This window comes from Saccoglossus kowalevskii, chromosome 3 (assembly GCF_978046115.1).
Source record: "Saccoglossus kowalevskii chromosome 3, keSacKowa6.1, whole genome shotgun sequence".
NCBI lineage: Eukaryota > Metazoa > Hemichordata > Enteropneusta > Harrimaniidae > Saccoglossus > Saccoglossus kowalevskii.
The window spans coordinates 39514238-39531355 of record NC_140643.1 but is presented as its reverse complement, the minus strand read 5'-3'; the positions used below and the strand labels follow the sequence as shown (position 1 = coordinate 39531355).

Below are 17118 nucleotides of genomic sequence, written 5' to 3'. Positions count from 1 at the left end.
TTAAATCCGTTTTACTTTGTGTGTTTTTTTTAATTATATAGTCCTGTTATATTACTTCTATATGTACTTGTTTATTGGCATTGTATCAGGCATTTGATTTGTTTTTCTCAGACTACGGTTTCCCAAATGACTACAGTTTAATAGGCGCCTTAAACCATTTGTCTATCAAAATATGACTACCGATAATAGTTGCAATGAATAAATGCGTATAGGGGTATGATTTGCTTTGGTGTACTTTATTTTAGGAATCATTTTGATGGTTGACAACTTCCAAGAAGTTTCCATGCGTTTAGCTCAGTTACGCAAACTATTTGATTAAAACAAATTGTAGAGAGACTGAGATTCAAATATTCATTTAAGAGCACGAATATCATGCTAAGGGTCAACATTTCGTGAAAGTGATTAAAATGCCATTTCCAAGTTGGGTACCAAACTTTGATCAACGTACCACCCTGGCATATTGTGTGCATGCTTATAGAAGATAATATTTGGTAATCGTAGTCCTAAATAACTATTAAAAATAGCTAGACGTTTCGAGAAATGGCTCTTTATCGATAGCATAGGAGAAACATTTTCTCCATTTTCTCGATAAAGAGCCATTGCTCGAAACATCTAGCATTTTTTAATAGTTATTTAGGACTACGATTACCAAATATTATCTTCTATATATCATATTTATCAGTCCAAGCAGCGTTTATTTATTTATAAACTACTATTGTGTCCATGCTTAATGGCAATATACCACATGTATATAGACACACACAAAGAATTACAATGACGTTTAAAAACAATTCCAATTTTGCTTTAAGTGTTGGCAGGATTGGGCGAGTTGATTACTATGCATACACATATTTGAAGAGTGAGGGAAACTTCATTATTACAATGCATACACATGTTGGCAGGGCGCCTATTAATATGCATACACATGTTCATTAATGTGCATATAAATGTTGGTAGGGTGTGGTGGTGAATTATTAATAAGCATACATATGTTGGCAGAGTGGGGTTGACTATGAATATACATTCAAATGTTGGTGGGGTGGGCGACTTCAATAATAAGCATACACATTTTGGCATGGGGTGACTTCATTAATATGCATACACATGACCACAGAGTGTTGCGACTTCATTAATATGCATACACATGTCCACAGAGTGGTGCGACTTCATTAATATGCATACACATGTCCACAGAGTGGTGCGACTTCATTAATATGCATACACATGTCCACAGAGCGGTACGACTTCATGAATATGATCAGTCTTGTAAATTGCACACTGACTGGCGTCCATGTGCAATATACTCGACTCTAACTAAAATTGGCGTTTCAGAATCAGTTTCTTCCTTGCAAACTGTCCAGGTTTACTCATAAATAAAATAGTTTCTTTGCTACAAACTTTTGTAAATTTGCTACGAAATAGTTTACTGGTTAGTCAGGCAGATTCAGACTGAAAAAGTTCTCTCCTACTAGTAAAAAAACGCCAACCATGCATAAGATACTTACAAGCTTTCAATAAATCAATTGATAGAGTTTATTTATAATTGTATGCCATGATCAGTGAAACAAGACAGGAACTACCAATTAAGAAATTACACTGGGTTATTTGTATGACTGCACATGGGTTCTGTGAACACATGGATAAAAATACAATGATACATCAGGTATTGAAATGTGTCATAGTGTTTGATCATATTTGACGACAAAAAATGTGACAACTTATTTTTCAAATTGTCCATACCATATTTGCTCAATTAGCAGCACATAAACTTATGATTTATGTCTGGCCAAAAGAAATAATATTTGAATGATTGAGTAAACAATTGTTTACATGCACAATATGGTATATGGAATAATGATGAACTCTATAAATTTCATAAAAACTATAAAACAGCTTTTTGTTCCGGACATAACATTTAGGGTAGTGTCTTAATTTGAGGGTTAACACATTTAGTACCACGCACATGTATGTTGCCAATACACATCAAATTTATGTATTGATGCAATCCCTAAATTAACAGGATGTTAATATTACCGCATATATGTATATACAGAATGTAAAACTTATTAATCAGCCCAGTCTGCTTCACAGTCACTATCTCTACTCATCTTTGGAGGGGGAGGAATCATGGCTGAAATTTTTCCCATCACCGAATTCTCTCCGACTGAATTAGAACCACGATTACTGTCATCATTCCCAGCGGGCTTCTTCTTTCCTGAAATTCCATCTCTTCTCAGCGCTAACCTGTTCATCAAATCGGACATCAGGTCCCCACCACCACCACCACCACCTGCTGCAGACTTATCTTTCTTTTCCTTTTTCTTCTCCAACTTCCTGTCTTTCACACTTTTAAGTTTCTTTGAACCACCAGCTTTCCTGATGGAATCCAAGAGATTAGCACGACCTGTTGCAGGTGTGGCCACCTCTTTAGGAGCCCCTTCAATCCCTGTGGGAGGAGGTGGTGGAGGAGGAGGAGGGGCACCTTCTTCTTGTGGTGGCGGCGGGGGTGGCGGTGGTGGAGGTGGAGGCGGTGGTGCACCACCAGGTGGTGGGGGAGGTGGGGGTGGAGGCATAGAATCCCCGGGAGGAGGAGGAGGAGGAGGTGCAGACGTCTCACTAGTTGATTCCGAAATAACATTTGGCAGATCAGGTACATTACTGCCAGGAAGTGAAGGAGCAATGGATGGTCCTAAATCAGCACTATATGTCAAGTCATCAGCAACACCTATATAGAAAATAAAGTTTTATATAATTACATATTCAACCATAACATAAAGTGCCCAAAATGTTGTCCTATTCCAGGCACAATACATGTATATTAATCTAACCCATTTTTATATTTACCAACTTGTTTAACTACTACTAGGTTTTTAACGGCCAATTGGCATATTGGTTTACATAGTACTGTTAAATGATTAAGAAGAGAAATCATTCAGCTGATGTTGATGTTTCTTATTCTATCCGTGTTGACCAGGGAAATGTTACAATTTATTTGCATTATTTAAAGTACTTTCCTTGCCACATTATTATTCATAAAAACTAAGAATTTTTAAAGAGTATCATTGTCATCAATAATTTCTTATTCTTTGTATTACCGTATTTATTAATATGAGGCATATTAGCAAATTACTCTGCATAATTTACATATGTGGCAGTTTTGAAAGCAAACTAAGCCAGCATAAAGCAAGCTCAGACTGTGTTGTACACACATAGCATACATACATAAATACACACAAGGAAACTTCAAAGACTCTTATTGTTTGGAGATGGGGGGAAAGGTCACAGTCTTACATTACAAATTTCATGCATTGTTTACAAAACTCACTAAATGCCTTCAAAACTATGCAAATTGCCCAAAAATAAAGATCCCCAGATAGTTTAGGAAAGTGGGTTTTAATTTAGATAAAGCCTTTGCGCCTTAAAGTTTGTCTCAGGTCCCTTTATCCTATACTCTATCCTAGTCTATTTTTTTGACATCATCTAAGGAGTTACTAATATGTGTTTTCTTGTGGTCACAACCTACCGGGTAGATCAGGTAAATAGACAGGGACATCAATTTCTGGAACAATTCCTAGATCAGGTCGATAGAAGTAACTATCCCCACCCACTCTATCCAGTTGTTCTCTTTGAGTGATGGATGCTGGAGCTGCTCCAATGCCATCAACATCATCATCTTCTAGTGATTTTCTTGTTTTTGTCACAACACCAAGAGGATCTAACATCACATATTTCTTATATCTGGAATAGTAGAAATAACAAAGAAAGGTCATGATACAACACAGTCTGTCAGTTTTTCAGTGTAAATCCATATAGGAGTACATGTGTACCTATGTCTTATGACAAACCAGGCATGTCATCTGGTAAAACAAAATGGCCACCTAACAAAATAAAATAATGTGCATCAAGGTACAATTATGTCAATGTGTTTGTAAAAGATCCAGCTCAAAATGATGGAAGTGCTTGGTTTTGATGAATCTTTTTATTTTCAAATAATTTGGTCTTCTTGAATTAGATATTTAACAAGCAGCTTCTCGGCTGAGATAAACATGTATAGTATCAAAGCAATCACAGTTGCTGTTTTCAACAAGAAGTCGAAAAGTCACTTTTTACCAAAATTACAAAAATATTCACCAAAATTAGAGAATTGAAGATATCATCAGGAAATGAACAAATCTAAGAGGTCTGAGCAGGAAAACTAATCCTTTGTGTACCCTGCTAACATGACGTTGAATGAACGAAAAATGATCCTGTATATGTGATTTAATAGTTTGCCATTTTAGTACAATAAAATCATCATAATCGAATATTTCTGTCATTTTGGAACCAGATCCTTGTTGTACAGAGACAGATTTCATTCAAACTTGGCATCGTACTTACCCGCTGATAAGCTACTGTCTGGGTATAAGCTAAACCCTTGGTTATAAATAAACCCAGTGTTTTTTATGTGCATCAGCAATGGTGAATTTAATTCTTAAAAATAATATGTGCGAAAAAAGTGTTTCATTGCATGGAAATTGTTATGTCTGAAATTACCGACCTAAAGTGGAAACATAAATATTAAGAATATTTCAAACAATTATTTAAAAAACAAGCCATGCATGGCACAGTCCCCGTTAGATTATTCAACTTTCAAATACTTGTTCACAAACACCAAGGAGTCACAAAGCTTGACTATGTCAACTGACTTGCCAGGAACAAAATAGATGACAAGATTGAAAAGTTCAGGTTATTGACTTGTAGCCATAATTCCAACAGCAAGGAAGGCTAGTTGATATCATCACAAACCAACACATAACTTTAATGATTCACATTATTCAACATGTGCTATAATCTATAACAGGCACAAAAGTAGACTATTCTCAAAATGGATTTTAGCGCGAAATGCTTGTATTTTAAACTGTTGTTAAAGGTGTTTAAGTTACTGTTCAGTTCTCAATTTATATAAAATCACGACATCCACATAACAGCTCTGGTCACACTTATAGTGGTGTTCCCATAATGAAATTAAACGACAAACATCAAGGGTGAGAATTTCCTTGTCCAATCAATAAGGTTGTGTGCATCACATTACCAAACAAACAATTTGCATGTGTCTGTGTGCTATAATTTGCTATATACATGTACGATTAGAAATGGATTGTCCCAAAGTTTTGAGTTTATATAATTTCTGAAAAATGACTTGTACTGCAGTTTCTAGTATTATATTTGACACTGCAGATGGCAGCCAATAAGTTGCAGACTTCATTGAACTAGTTTCTTGACTGCTTCATAACAACAATGATTTATAAATAAAACTCTTGGTAGTAGTTTTCATTTACTACTCAATGGTTGATGTATATTTTCATAATTTATTTTGGAAAAATCTGTCAATATATTTTATTCTGTGGATATATAGTTGTACAAGTGCATTATATTCCACATTATCACTCCATTACTAATAGGGGTTTATTTGTTCGTTTTCCTTGTGACAATCATTTTATTGAAATACAATATTAATACAAGCAGCCTGTTGGCCGAGATAGCTGTTAGCAATGCACATTTCAATCAAAGAACAGAAGATATCTTTAGAAAATGAACAATATGTATAGTACATTGTATCAAAGCAATCAGACTTGCTGTTTTCAACAAGAATTTGAAAATATCACTTTTTACCAAAAATGACAAAAATATTCATCAAAATTACATAATACAAGCAGCCTGTTGGCCGAGATAGCTGTTAGCAATGCACATTTCAATCAAAGAACAGACGATATCTTTAGAAAATGAACAATATGTATAGTACATTGTATCAAAGCAATCAGACTTGCTGTTTTCAACAAGAATTTGAAAATATCACTTTTTACCAAAAATGACAAAAATATTTATCAAAATTACATAATTGAAGACATCATCACAAAATGAACAAATCTTAGAGAGGTCTACCTAGAGTACCTATATATATAATATCAAAGCAATCGGACTTGGGTTTTCAACAAAAAGTCGAAAATATCACTTTTCACCAAAAAAGAGAAAAATATTCATTAAAATTACAGAATTGAAGATATCATCATGAAATGAACAAATCTAAGAGAGGTCTACCCAAGGTACATATACACCAAGGATCAAGCATTCAGGCTTGTTGTTTTTAAGAAGAAGTTGAAAAAGAAAAAAAGTTTACAGAAACAACCACTGACAATTATCACTCATACATGTAGGATAAGCTCCACTCGACAAAGTCGACAGTAGAGCTAAAATTATCACAATATAAAGAGCTATAAAAAGGACTGAATAAGTAATGAAATAAAAGCATTCATATCTAGTACACCAAATTTGTCAATGTGTTACAATATATATACATAGTGTTACAAGTTCATGACATTCAGTAGCTCAAATACATCACAAGTAAAACACTTACATGTATGACATATCACCAGTCCTACCAGACGCACTCATATTTAAATCAACTAGGGTATTTGTTGTCTTCTACAAATAATTTTATGAAATATATGAATATACGCATCTTTGAAATTGTTGTTCATGACTCCATAGATGATTGGATTACACCAACAACTAGAAAAAAACAGCCACGTAGCAGCATTCTTCAGAATTCTTGGTATTGAAAGATAGTTTGTGACCCCATGAATCATGACATAAGGCAGGTAACAGAGGTTGAAAACAAAGAAAATAGTTAGAAGCATTTTAACAAGCTTTCTTTCCTTAAAATCTTGACATTTTCCCATGTTTTCAGTGTGAACCTGTTTTTTACTCTGATGAAATTTACGATAAATGCCAGTGTAGCAGCATGAGACAGTGACGGTCGGAAATAGTACTCCACAGAACAATATATACAAGGTGTGGCTCCTGTTGCTCTTCTCAAATGTACAGAGAAACATGTCTTTTTGATAACCAAACTGTCCAAATACACCTACTATTGTGGGAATGTTGCCAATGGCAGGTAACATCCAGGTGACAATTACCATTAATCCTGTGTTTAGCTTTGTAAAGACTTTCTTGTACTTTAATGGATAGACTACTTTTATGAATCTGTTGACAGCGATGAACGTAATATTGCACCAAGACACCACATCATAAGAAAGGCTAACCATCTGCAGAACGTATCCCCAAACAGCCATCTTTTGTTCACATAGGTTACCATTATGAATGGTGATAACAGAGGTGGAAATATAAGATCAGTAATGGCAAGATTGAGGATAAAGATGTTAGAAACATTGTGAAGTTTGGGTGAGATGATCACTGAGACGATGACAAGAAAGTTACCTAGTCCACCAGCGATGAGAATCCACAAAGTAATGGCTACTCCGATGTAACAGATCATTGCCTCATCTTTGTCATGTTCGTAGCTTTCCATTGTAAACGTATTTCTACTGCTGTTATCCATATTGATCTTCAAGTAAATATCTATGTTTCTTGGCGATTAATACAGTAAAACCCCACAGTTCTTATTTCAGTAGTCACACAAACCACAGGTGATAACAGTGTGAATGTTATTATGTGGACTTACAAAGCTGGGAAGCACCAATCTTCACATGCAAGCACAAGCAGGCATCTACTTGGATGCGCTTGTATTAAAAATGAAAGTAAATCCTGTCAACAGTGGTGTCACACTATACAATTGATGATCAAAAGATACAGGACCTTTTGCACAAGAGACAATGAATGACTAGTTCAGCAGGTAATCAACATATTCAATAGGATACCTTGAACATATAAAATTAAAGTCAATCAATACCCATAGTGCATCTCTCATCACCATAGGAACAAGACTGAATTTTATTATCCAATTTAGAAATGCAATTAAAGTGAGAGGATGGCATTTAAAGGCAACCCAATATTTATTGGACACTAGTATAGCCCAAGGTTAACCTATTCAATTTTTAAAAAAGAATCTAATTTTTTGTTATGTAGCAGGTGTTCGTGTATCTTGCTGTTCATATCCTAAATGACATGTTTACCCACCTAATTTTCTAAAATATCTGTGTAGCATACAATTTGACCACCTATGTTTTGCAGTTGGACTTCCTACTTAATATTTTAGAAGAAAAAAACAGTAATCAAATCAATACAAATCTTCAGGTGATTCTGAGCAATGATTGAGTTGTGTACCTGGATCAAACAGTGGTTTATTACTAAATATTAATAATATTTTCCTTATTATTTTCTATTTTTCAAACACAGATCAATCAATGATAAGAAAACCCTGCCATGATGTTTTCAGGGTGTGGAAGTTATTTTCACTAGATGCAGTGTATCCTACGGCAGTATTTTTATGACTGTAGCACCATGGTGTTCTGTTATTATTACATATGTCCACCAACTCATCCAAGATATTTGTTTAATCTGGCATTCTATTCTATTCATATGCAAATGCAGCTCAGATACACACTCATTGCAAAATGAAAATGAGGAGTGGCAAATATGCAGCAAACAGAACACATTTCAAGAGTGAATTCAAATTAAAACAAGTCATTGAAAATGACACAGTCCCTGTAAAATTTTGGAAAGTTCTCTTTGTGCTCGTCATATTAAAGTGGAGGGGTTTTCGCGAGTGTGTCTTTGAAACTTGAGTCCCAAGTGACGTATACAACAGATTGTTTATTTACATCAAATTCGAACACGTGTTGCGTGACGACCCCTCCGGTTTAAGACATAGCAAAGAAAAACATAGATCACAAGTGAAAGCATGTCCAAGTTATCACATTTTAAAGAAACAAGATGGCCGCCAGTCAGCCATATTTGATCAAATTGCAAATTGAATTGACATATACTTGTATCCATTTATGACATACTAAATATCAATGAAAATGATATGTGGGTGACAGAGATATAGTAATATGGCCAAAAATAAAAACAGCTGTTATTCGGGCATCTTTGATCTGATAATGAAACAAAGTGACATGTATGATGTATGTGCCAAATACAAATGAAAATGGTACATACATCTTGGAAATACAGTAGTAACGCCAACAATTTAGATGGCTGTCAATCAGCCATCCTTGATTCGATTTTGAAACAAATTGTCATGGACATGTATGCTAACATGTATAAAGTATGTGCCAAATTTGAATAAAAACTGAAAAAGCATGTCCAAGATACCACATTTAAACAAGCCATGCATGGCACAATCCCAGTTAGTTATCAAATTTAAGATAATATAGTTTTGTTTATAGTAATATAGCTGGAATATAACCATGTCAGGAGTATGATTATGATGATTGTTTAACATTAAAATGATTGACATTTGTACTTGTCCATATTGGGAGTTTTGCTCTGGAACAGTATTAATTAAAACAAAATCAACCATTTTGAATACATGTATATATCTATAACATGATGTATAACAAATAAAATTTGAACATAATCAGTCAAAGCAAGTCAGAGATATGGGTCTAGAAGCCCATTCATTAAAAGAAAATGGCCGCCAGTCAGCCATTTTGAATCCAATCTGAAAAATAAAATTGTTTGCATCAAGGTCCCATAAGGTGCACGCACACACGGACGGAAAACACGAACGCACAAGGGTCAAAACATAAGTCCCCGTTTTCGGACTGCATTCGAATGGGGACTAAAAAACAAACAAGATGCCTGCCAGTCGGCCATCTTTGATCCAATTGCGGAAGAAATTGTCATGGGCATGTATTGTAACATGTATAATCTATGTACCAAGTTTGAATGAAAACTGACAAAGCATGTCCAAAATACAACATTTTCAAAAAACAAGATGGTTGCCAGGCGGCCATTTTGAATCTAATCGATAAACCACTGCATGTGCATATGTCCCACATAAAGTACTAGGCACATGCAAAGAATGAACAGAGTCAGTCCAAAGGATTCTGAAATATGACTCCGGACGGATGGATGGACGGTCGGAGGACATGTATCTTGACATGTATAATCTATGTACCAAATTTGAATAAAAACTGACAAAGCATGTCCAAAATACAACATTTTTAAAAAACAAGATGGCTGCCAGTTGCCGATTTTGAACGGGGACTAATAATTCAATATAACCGATAAAAAAACGATTGTGACGCAGGGTGTTTTTATAATATACCGGTATACTGCCAATATATCAAAGAATAAACACGACTTTCAATAACAGTTAAACCTAAACCAAGAAATACTGAGTGTGTCATTTGCTATGGCAAGTTTCAATCCTAGTTTTTGATACATTTAAGGCTGCACATTTTGTTTTAATGTGTTGAGATCTATATAGAACATTTTAATTTGTTCCCCTTTGAAGAAAAGACAAACACAGATAAGACTATAATAGTCAAGACACATCAACCTGATGTCAATATTGTGTATATATTTACTTTGTGCAGTTGAGCTCAAGACTGTAAAGATGGTTTAGAATACTGATAGTTGTTTAGTACGAAGTTCTGAGATCATTGTGGGAATACATGAAATATATAAATACGACAACCAGCCTGTCGGCTGAGATAGCTCCACTGTTAGCAATGCACATTTCAATTAAAGAACTGAAGACATCATTAGAAAATGAACAATATGTATAGTATCAAAGCAATTGGACTTGCTGTTTTTAACAAGAATTCGAAAATATCACTTTTTATCAAAAATGACAACAATATTCAACTAATTTGCATACATTTACATATAATTTACATACCTTTCATTCATTAACAGAACCCATTTACAAGTATGAATATTAATGAGCTCGGTCACAGTGCAAATATTTTTTTTAATGGAATCAACACATTACGTTTCACAATTTAGAAAAGTTTGAATTTAAAAATGAAACATTCTCGAAATACAAATGCTGCAGACTAAAAACAAAAACAAATAAATTATTGTTACAATATTAATGTCTATTGTAGAACGTGAAATGAAACGCATTTGAAACGTTAAGCCAGAAATATGATCTTGAATTTCATGATTTTGTTTACTCCTTCAAAAAATCGACCACGTAATTAATTGGCGTATTGTTGTAATTTATTATTCATACCATCAACTTCTAAAACGTTGACATTTACAGTAATGAACAAACAAATAAAACTTCAAAACGATCATCAAAATTATGACGTGACATAACTTACTTTGCTATGTTATACAACGGTTATACCACTAATTCCTCTTACTCAGTCATGATGTCATGCAAAAAATGTTACTTCTTTTTTTTTGATATGAAATGAAAGTAAAATCTGACTTATTTTTATCGAGAGTGATTATTTTTAATCACTTGATCGCTTCGGTAAAAACACAGACCCGCCATGACGATTGTGATTCTTGACCGGCATGTATCCTTTGACCCAATGAGTCAAGAATGCCATTAACGAATCAAAATGCCGCATGGTAATGCCGGTAGAATAGTTTTCCAAATGGTAGTGATCATAAAAATTACATTACGAGAGTAAAACAAAATCGTGGCACGATGTGTTGGCATCGATTTCAGTTAAAAACTGCATGATGGTTTTCGAAAGTGGTGATTAATAATTTTTAAAAGGTAAAATACATATAATTCTTGAAAGAAGAGTTTTTACATGATTCGCGATGATAACAGTTCAAATGTATTTGACCAAATCACGCAATAAACACGTTTTTTTCTTGAGTAGCGTAAACTGATCGTGAACTCTGCTTTGACCATGTTATAACGAGGTGGAATTGATTTTGAAAGAATTTTAGCTTTCAATCTAAAGACTGTGTCTATATTATAAAGTATTTACTTACAAACAAAGAGGTGCTAATTTCACAAAATTGACTAGCCGCTACATACATGTATGGTGCGACTACGTCTATTGTTTACAAATTATAATCCACAACTGGCAGGATGCGTGTCGGTCGGTACACAATAACATTTGGACAATAGTCCTAGTTGAAAGCGTTTCCGTGGTGGTAATTTTGAGCCGACCAGCGTGGTGAACAAACCTTTTGCACATCCGATATTTGCATGTCAAATATGAAATCAAGCACCAAGGTAGGAAAACATAGCTCCGAGGTCCCAAGTAAAGCGCCAAGATTCACAAATATAGCACCGTGGCGCAGCGCTAAAAATCGTCCATTAGTCCACAGCATATATGTTCCAAGTTTCATCAAAACCCAATGAGTGCTTCCTGAGATCAGTGGAACAGACGGACACATACATGTACTCAAACGGAATTTTATGATTGTGCTGCCTGTCAAAATTTGGATATTTAAATTTCATTGAAATTACAATTATTCCATTCAGTGTGTTTCAAGGAAGAACCTCATAATGGAATACAAGTAGGGTTACTAACACACATTATTACATGAACAAGTCATTGACAAAACACAGTCCCAGTCATGCAATAGTAAACAGAAATGAATAAGAAATTGAAATGTCAATACTGTAGAATTCTTTATTTTCGTTTGGAATTGATGTACGTTTTTTTCGCTGAAGAAATGATTCAGTGAAAATAAGATCCAGCGAATATACCTTTTTCTCTATATTTTACATTCAACTTGTCAAAAACAAAAATTAATTCCAGCTAAAATAAAGTATTACCGAGGTATGTAGATGTGAAGTTTGAACTTGATCAGTCCATTTATAAGTCTGAGCTATAGATCCAGAACTGTGATTGTTAAAACAAAATGGCCACAGCAAGAACCAAGTTTGAATTAAATCAGTTTGTCTATGCACGACCCAGTTTCAGTTCTAGAATGGCAGATGTATTAATGCATTTTTGTAACTAAAATGGCAGCATGCATACACATGATGTATGTGTGCAGTTTGAACTTGATTGGTCCATGCACATCAATAATATGAATTTGGACAGGTGTGACTATGCCTGAATAGGAAATAGTAACTGACCATGAAAACATTAACAAAGAACTATGAGTGTTGTTTAAAGATTTCATTTCATAAAAATTACTTACGGATTTTCACTGGTGTTAAAGAGTAACAAAGAACTAACAGATGAAAGATTACTTGGTAGACTCCCAAGTCCTTCTCCACTGTCGTCTTTATTTGCCTGTCTTATTTTCAAATGAACATTATAAAACTGTAGTTTCTCTTTCAGACTCCGATCATCAAGTGACTGATGCTTGCTGTGGATATGTCTATGTGGGTGATGAATTTGTTTCAGATTATTTTCATCTTTGAACGCAGATGTGTATGGATCAAGCGACTCTGCAGCTGGGTACTTTGCACTGGAGAACACCTTGATAGCTTTCTTTGAACCCTTTATATGGTCTACTTTAGCCTGAGCAGTGTTAATTCTTTCATTAATCGACTGGAGTTTCTGTCTATTCTCAGTCACCTTGTTGCTGATCCTGTTGAAAATATCGTTAGATACTTTGTCTAGATAATCCAAAGCATCTGCAATCTGTAGTATCATCTCCTCCCTTCTCAGATCAGGTTGAATGAGTGGAACATTGTACGACTCATGAGGCATTTTTACAATTAGATGTGTTCAACTTGTTGTATATAATTTGTGAACTTCACATTAAATTCAATCTGGTAAGAAAGTGGAGCAATAAAAACATGTAAATTTGATTTCATACGCACTTATAATATTCTTGTAACGGTCACGGGTGGCATTATGGTTCACTGATGCGAATACCGACAGACGAAGTACATGACCCATCTAGACCCAAAACGTAGCAAACCACCATGCTTAGTGTATCTTATTCACAGTTGGGGGGCTGCAAATGACTTGTCCATTATGTAATTTCAATCATTAAGCTAGAAAGATTAATCTACACTTGTTTCAAATTACATGTACAAGGGTCCCAGTGATTCCGGCCTTAAAAGTGACCTGCCAGTGCTGGAGAGGGTTAGAAACATGTACAGTTCCTTAGACACGTGGTGTGCAGCCAGAAAAAGATGTATTTGTAGACGATCGTTGATGCGAATAGCAATAACCTTCCGGTTGATCGACTGTACCCCCCCCTGATCAATCAACAGACTTGCGTGTCAATGAAAACTGTTAATGCACGCCTTGTGGTTAGAAACATGCATATATCATTGGATACATGATACACAGCAAAAACAGAATATATTTTATTGTTATCACTCAATGTTGTAATGAGTCGTTGACACAGACGGCCGCCATCTTTGTGGCTACCAGCCGACAGGGAATTGCATGAATAAATTAAGAACAGAATGTAGCAAGACGCATTTCACTTTGACACCAAGTTACATGCTCTGCATTTTAGTTCATAACTAGTTTATAACTAGACTGGCTTGGTTTAAAAAAAAATAATTTGGCTTTTTTAGCGTGCTCGCGAAAACTAGTGCGACCGCAAAAGAAATCCGAAATCTTCGCAGCGAGTGGGGAACATATTTTTTTTAATTAAAAATTACACCCATATTTGAAAAAAAGCGCTCCGACTGTGGTCAGTCTAGTCTCTAACCACTCTCGTCACTTACAGGTGCTAATTTTCCTACTGGGAGATGCGAGAATGGCACCAGTAGGTACCAGCTGTATTTAGTGGGACCGCATGTACAACAAGAAAAAATCCTAAAATGCCAGATGCCTCAACCAACACATATTTTTTTTCATCCTTTTTGTTTTTCTTTCATTCAAATGTTTGTGATTGTCTTAATTGTTGTTACATTTTGTTTATTTTTGTTACTTTATTGTATTTCCAACCCAAATCCCACACTGAGAAACGATTTCAATAAAGATTACTAGTATTAGTAGTATTAGTATTATTGTTGTTTTTATTTAAATGGCGTTTCTTTGGCAAGACAAATACACGCCCGTAAACAACACCAATGTCAATTCATGTCACTTTAATCACGATTACTAGAAGAACCGTGCTTTAATGTGGCGTGGCAGTGAATGTACTGTTATGTTGACTCTTTCTCGCAACTCCCTCTCGATCGAATCTCATTTATGAGGTCAAACTGACCGAATCGGTAATATATAAAACCTTTGTATGGTTAACTTAAAATACGCGATCAAATGTGCTCGAACAATCAATTTAACAAGATATTGACAATAACTGGAAAAAATAAACCTCACCCGTGAAAACATTTGATCTGTCTTCTTTCCTGCTTCCACCTTCGTCCATGCGCGACAGACAGACACTGTCAGCTGGCCGATCAGGTGCTCGTTATTCATTCGTGACTGTTCTACTAGGTGTCAATAGAGGGCGCACTAACACAACAAGTTACATGTAGGGCTCATACCACTAATTGAATTTCCATAGACAACAATGTTGACATATGACGAGATTGCTATATAAAAATGATGAAGAAAGTTGAAAACATGGCTCAAAAATGGGAAATCAACATGCCAGTAATCAACCATATGAAAAAAACTAATATGTTGGCCAGCTCAAACTCTTACAAATCTCAGGTAAACAAGACACACCTACTGTATTTAGATTGCACCTAGAGAAATCACTGGAAAAATACCAAGATTAGAACATCCAAATACACACAGAATAAACCCACAGGTACACAGCCGCTAAGTAGTAAACAAAAGACCACATGTTGGTCTCACCTTTGACCCAGGTGATTACGCCCTCAAACAGGGAGCACCTGAGAAAAAAAAAATATTAAAAAAAATTTCATTAGTTCTTTCAAGGCATTTAAATGGCTACGAGCAGCCATTGGTTAATTAGTGGCATGAGACCTGTACACTGATACTAGTACAATATTTTATCAGTATGTACTAGTATTTTTTTTGAGAAACACGGTTTTAAATTGTGTTTTTACACCATAGTAATAGAATTGCATTTTTCAACAAGAAAAAAAAAACAGCATTACATTTATTGGAAAGGGCAAATTACTTTTCAACATATAACAAGTATCATCATTATAAACTCAAAATAATCAAGGTATCTATGACTCATTCTGATGTAACTTATGTAAACGTATTTATTATTTTTACGAGAATGTTGGATATAATATAAATGCTTATACATCTACAATATTAATTCGAAATGTTTCAATGGAGTCAGTCATACTATGATACTAGAAAAATACATCAATTAAAATAAAAAAAAAATGAAACAGAGAATTGGGAGAACGGGTTGGGAGAAACGAGTCAGCTGAGTGTTGTAGTTCGAGTGATGTTGGCGTATTTTTAATTCATACTAAAAAACTTATTCACTCACTGTTTACTGATAAGTCATCTGCCGATTTTTCGCAACCAAAAACGCGATTTTTCATTTGGGGTTTAAACAAAAATTAACATCATCAACTAAGAGTATTACGTGTACTGTGGCATTCCCACATAACGTCAACATGCAGTAACAAGGACTTATAGATGTTATAGTAGCACTTCTATGAGATTGACTTACTAGAATGTATGGGTTCAATTACCAGTGTTCTCTGATGATGTCATCAAATTCAATTACGCACACTTGATATTCACAAACTTTGTAAATTACAAACCTGTCTATTTATCTTCGACTTTAAACACAACAGATATGCACATGGCCTCAATAAGTATGTAAGTATTTCCCACAGTGCTATCCCCACAAGGTCAGTGTCTAAGGGAAACTTGTCAATTCCTGTTGCTCAACTTACAGTTTCACAACGAAATTTTAAATTTGCTGCAGTAAAACACTGGAATTCGCTTCCAGACTCCCTTAAAAATATCAACAACAGAAACAAGTTTAAATATGAAATGAAACATTATTTGCTTTGTTAAATTCCTCGATTACTTCCCACTTCTCTGCATTATTTTACTGCTTCTGCATATAAACTCGGTGTACCAGTAGTTTGCTTATATTATTATTACACATGTTTATATCTGAATCATATAGATTACTTTTCATTATGTAAATAGTAATTTCCCTTTCCATTACTAGTACTTTGTCAATTTCTACTTGACAGTCTGGGCCACGCACTACACTAGTCCATAAGGACTATTTCCATGGTCCACACCAGAATTACTACCATTTTATTTTGTTTATAAGTTCTGTAATAATGATCATTCTGGTGAAATAAATAAATAATAATAATAAATAATAATAGCCTTCTAGAGACCAAATGACGCCATGCAAATAGGACGTCTACTTCACAGCCGTGTTATGCCCGATATATAGGGCATTCCGCAGCACATATAAGTTGTTTTTATCGCCAGAATGTTTTCATTGATCCTAAATTCCCTGTAAAGAGCAGCAAAATTGTGTGTTTTGGCACATTGCCTGTCTACTTTGTTCATTATGCAGTGAATAATCTTT

General features: G+C 34.8%; 1 protein-coding gene across 1 annotated transcript; it reads right to left on the bottom strand.

Annotated features, from left to right (window-relative positions):
* Positions 1 to 1509: 1509 nt before the first annotated feature.
* LOC100376621 (WASH complex subunit 1-like) lies at positions 1510 to 15054 on the bottom strand. Its single transcript, XM_002734309.4, has 4 exons — positions 14946 to 15054; positions 12853 to 13432; positions 3524 to 3738; positions 1510 to 2725 (listed from the first exon to the last, which is right to left on the bottom strand). The coding sequence occupies exons 2-4, from the start codon at positions 13368 to 13370 to the stop codon at positions 2067 to 2069; spliced, it is 1392 nt and encodes a 463-aa protein (XP_002734355.2). The 5' UTR covers positions 13371 to 13432; positions 14946 to 15054; the 3' UTR covers positions 1510 to 2066.
* Between the last annotated feature and the right edge of the window lie 2064 nt (positions 15055 to 17118).

Bases quoted from the DNA above. Each gene is read 5' to 3' on its own strand.
- LOC100376621 (XM_002734309.4), bottom strand. From the start codon at position 13,370: ATGCCTCATGAGTCGTACAATGTTCCACTCATTCAACCTGATCTGAGA. The intron at 3,739-12,852 runs GTAAGTAATTTT...CTACTATTCCAG, and splicing joins TTTAACACCAGTGAAAATCC to ATATAAGAAATATGTGATGT. The intron at 2,726-3,523 runs GTAGGTTGTGAC...TTTTCTATATAG, and splicing joins CTATTTACCTGATCTACCCG to GTGTTGCTGATGACTTGACA.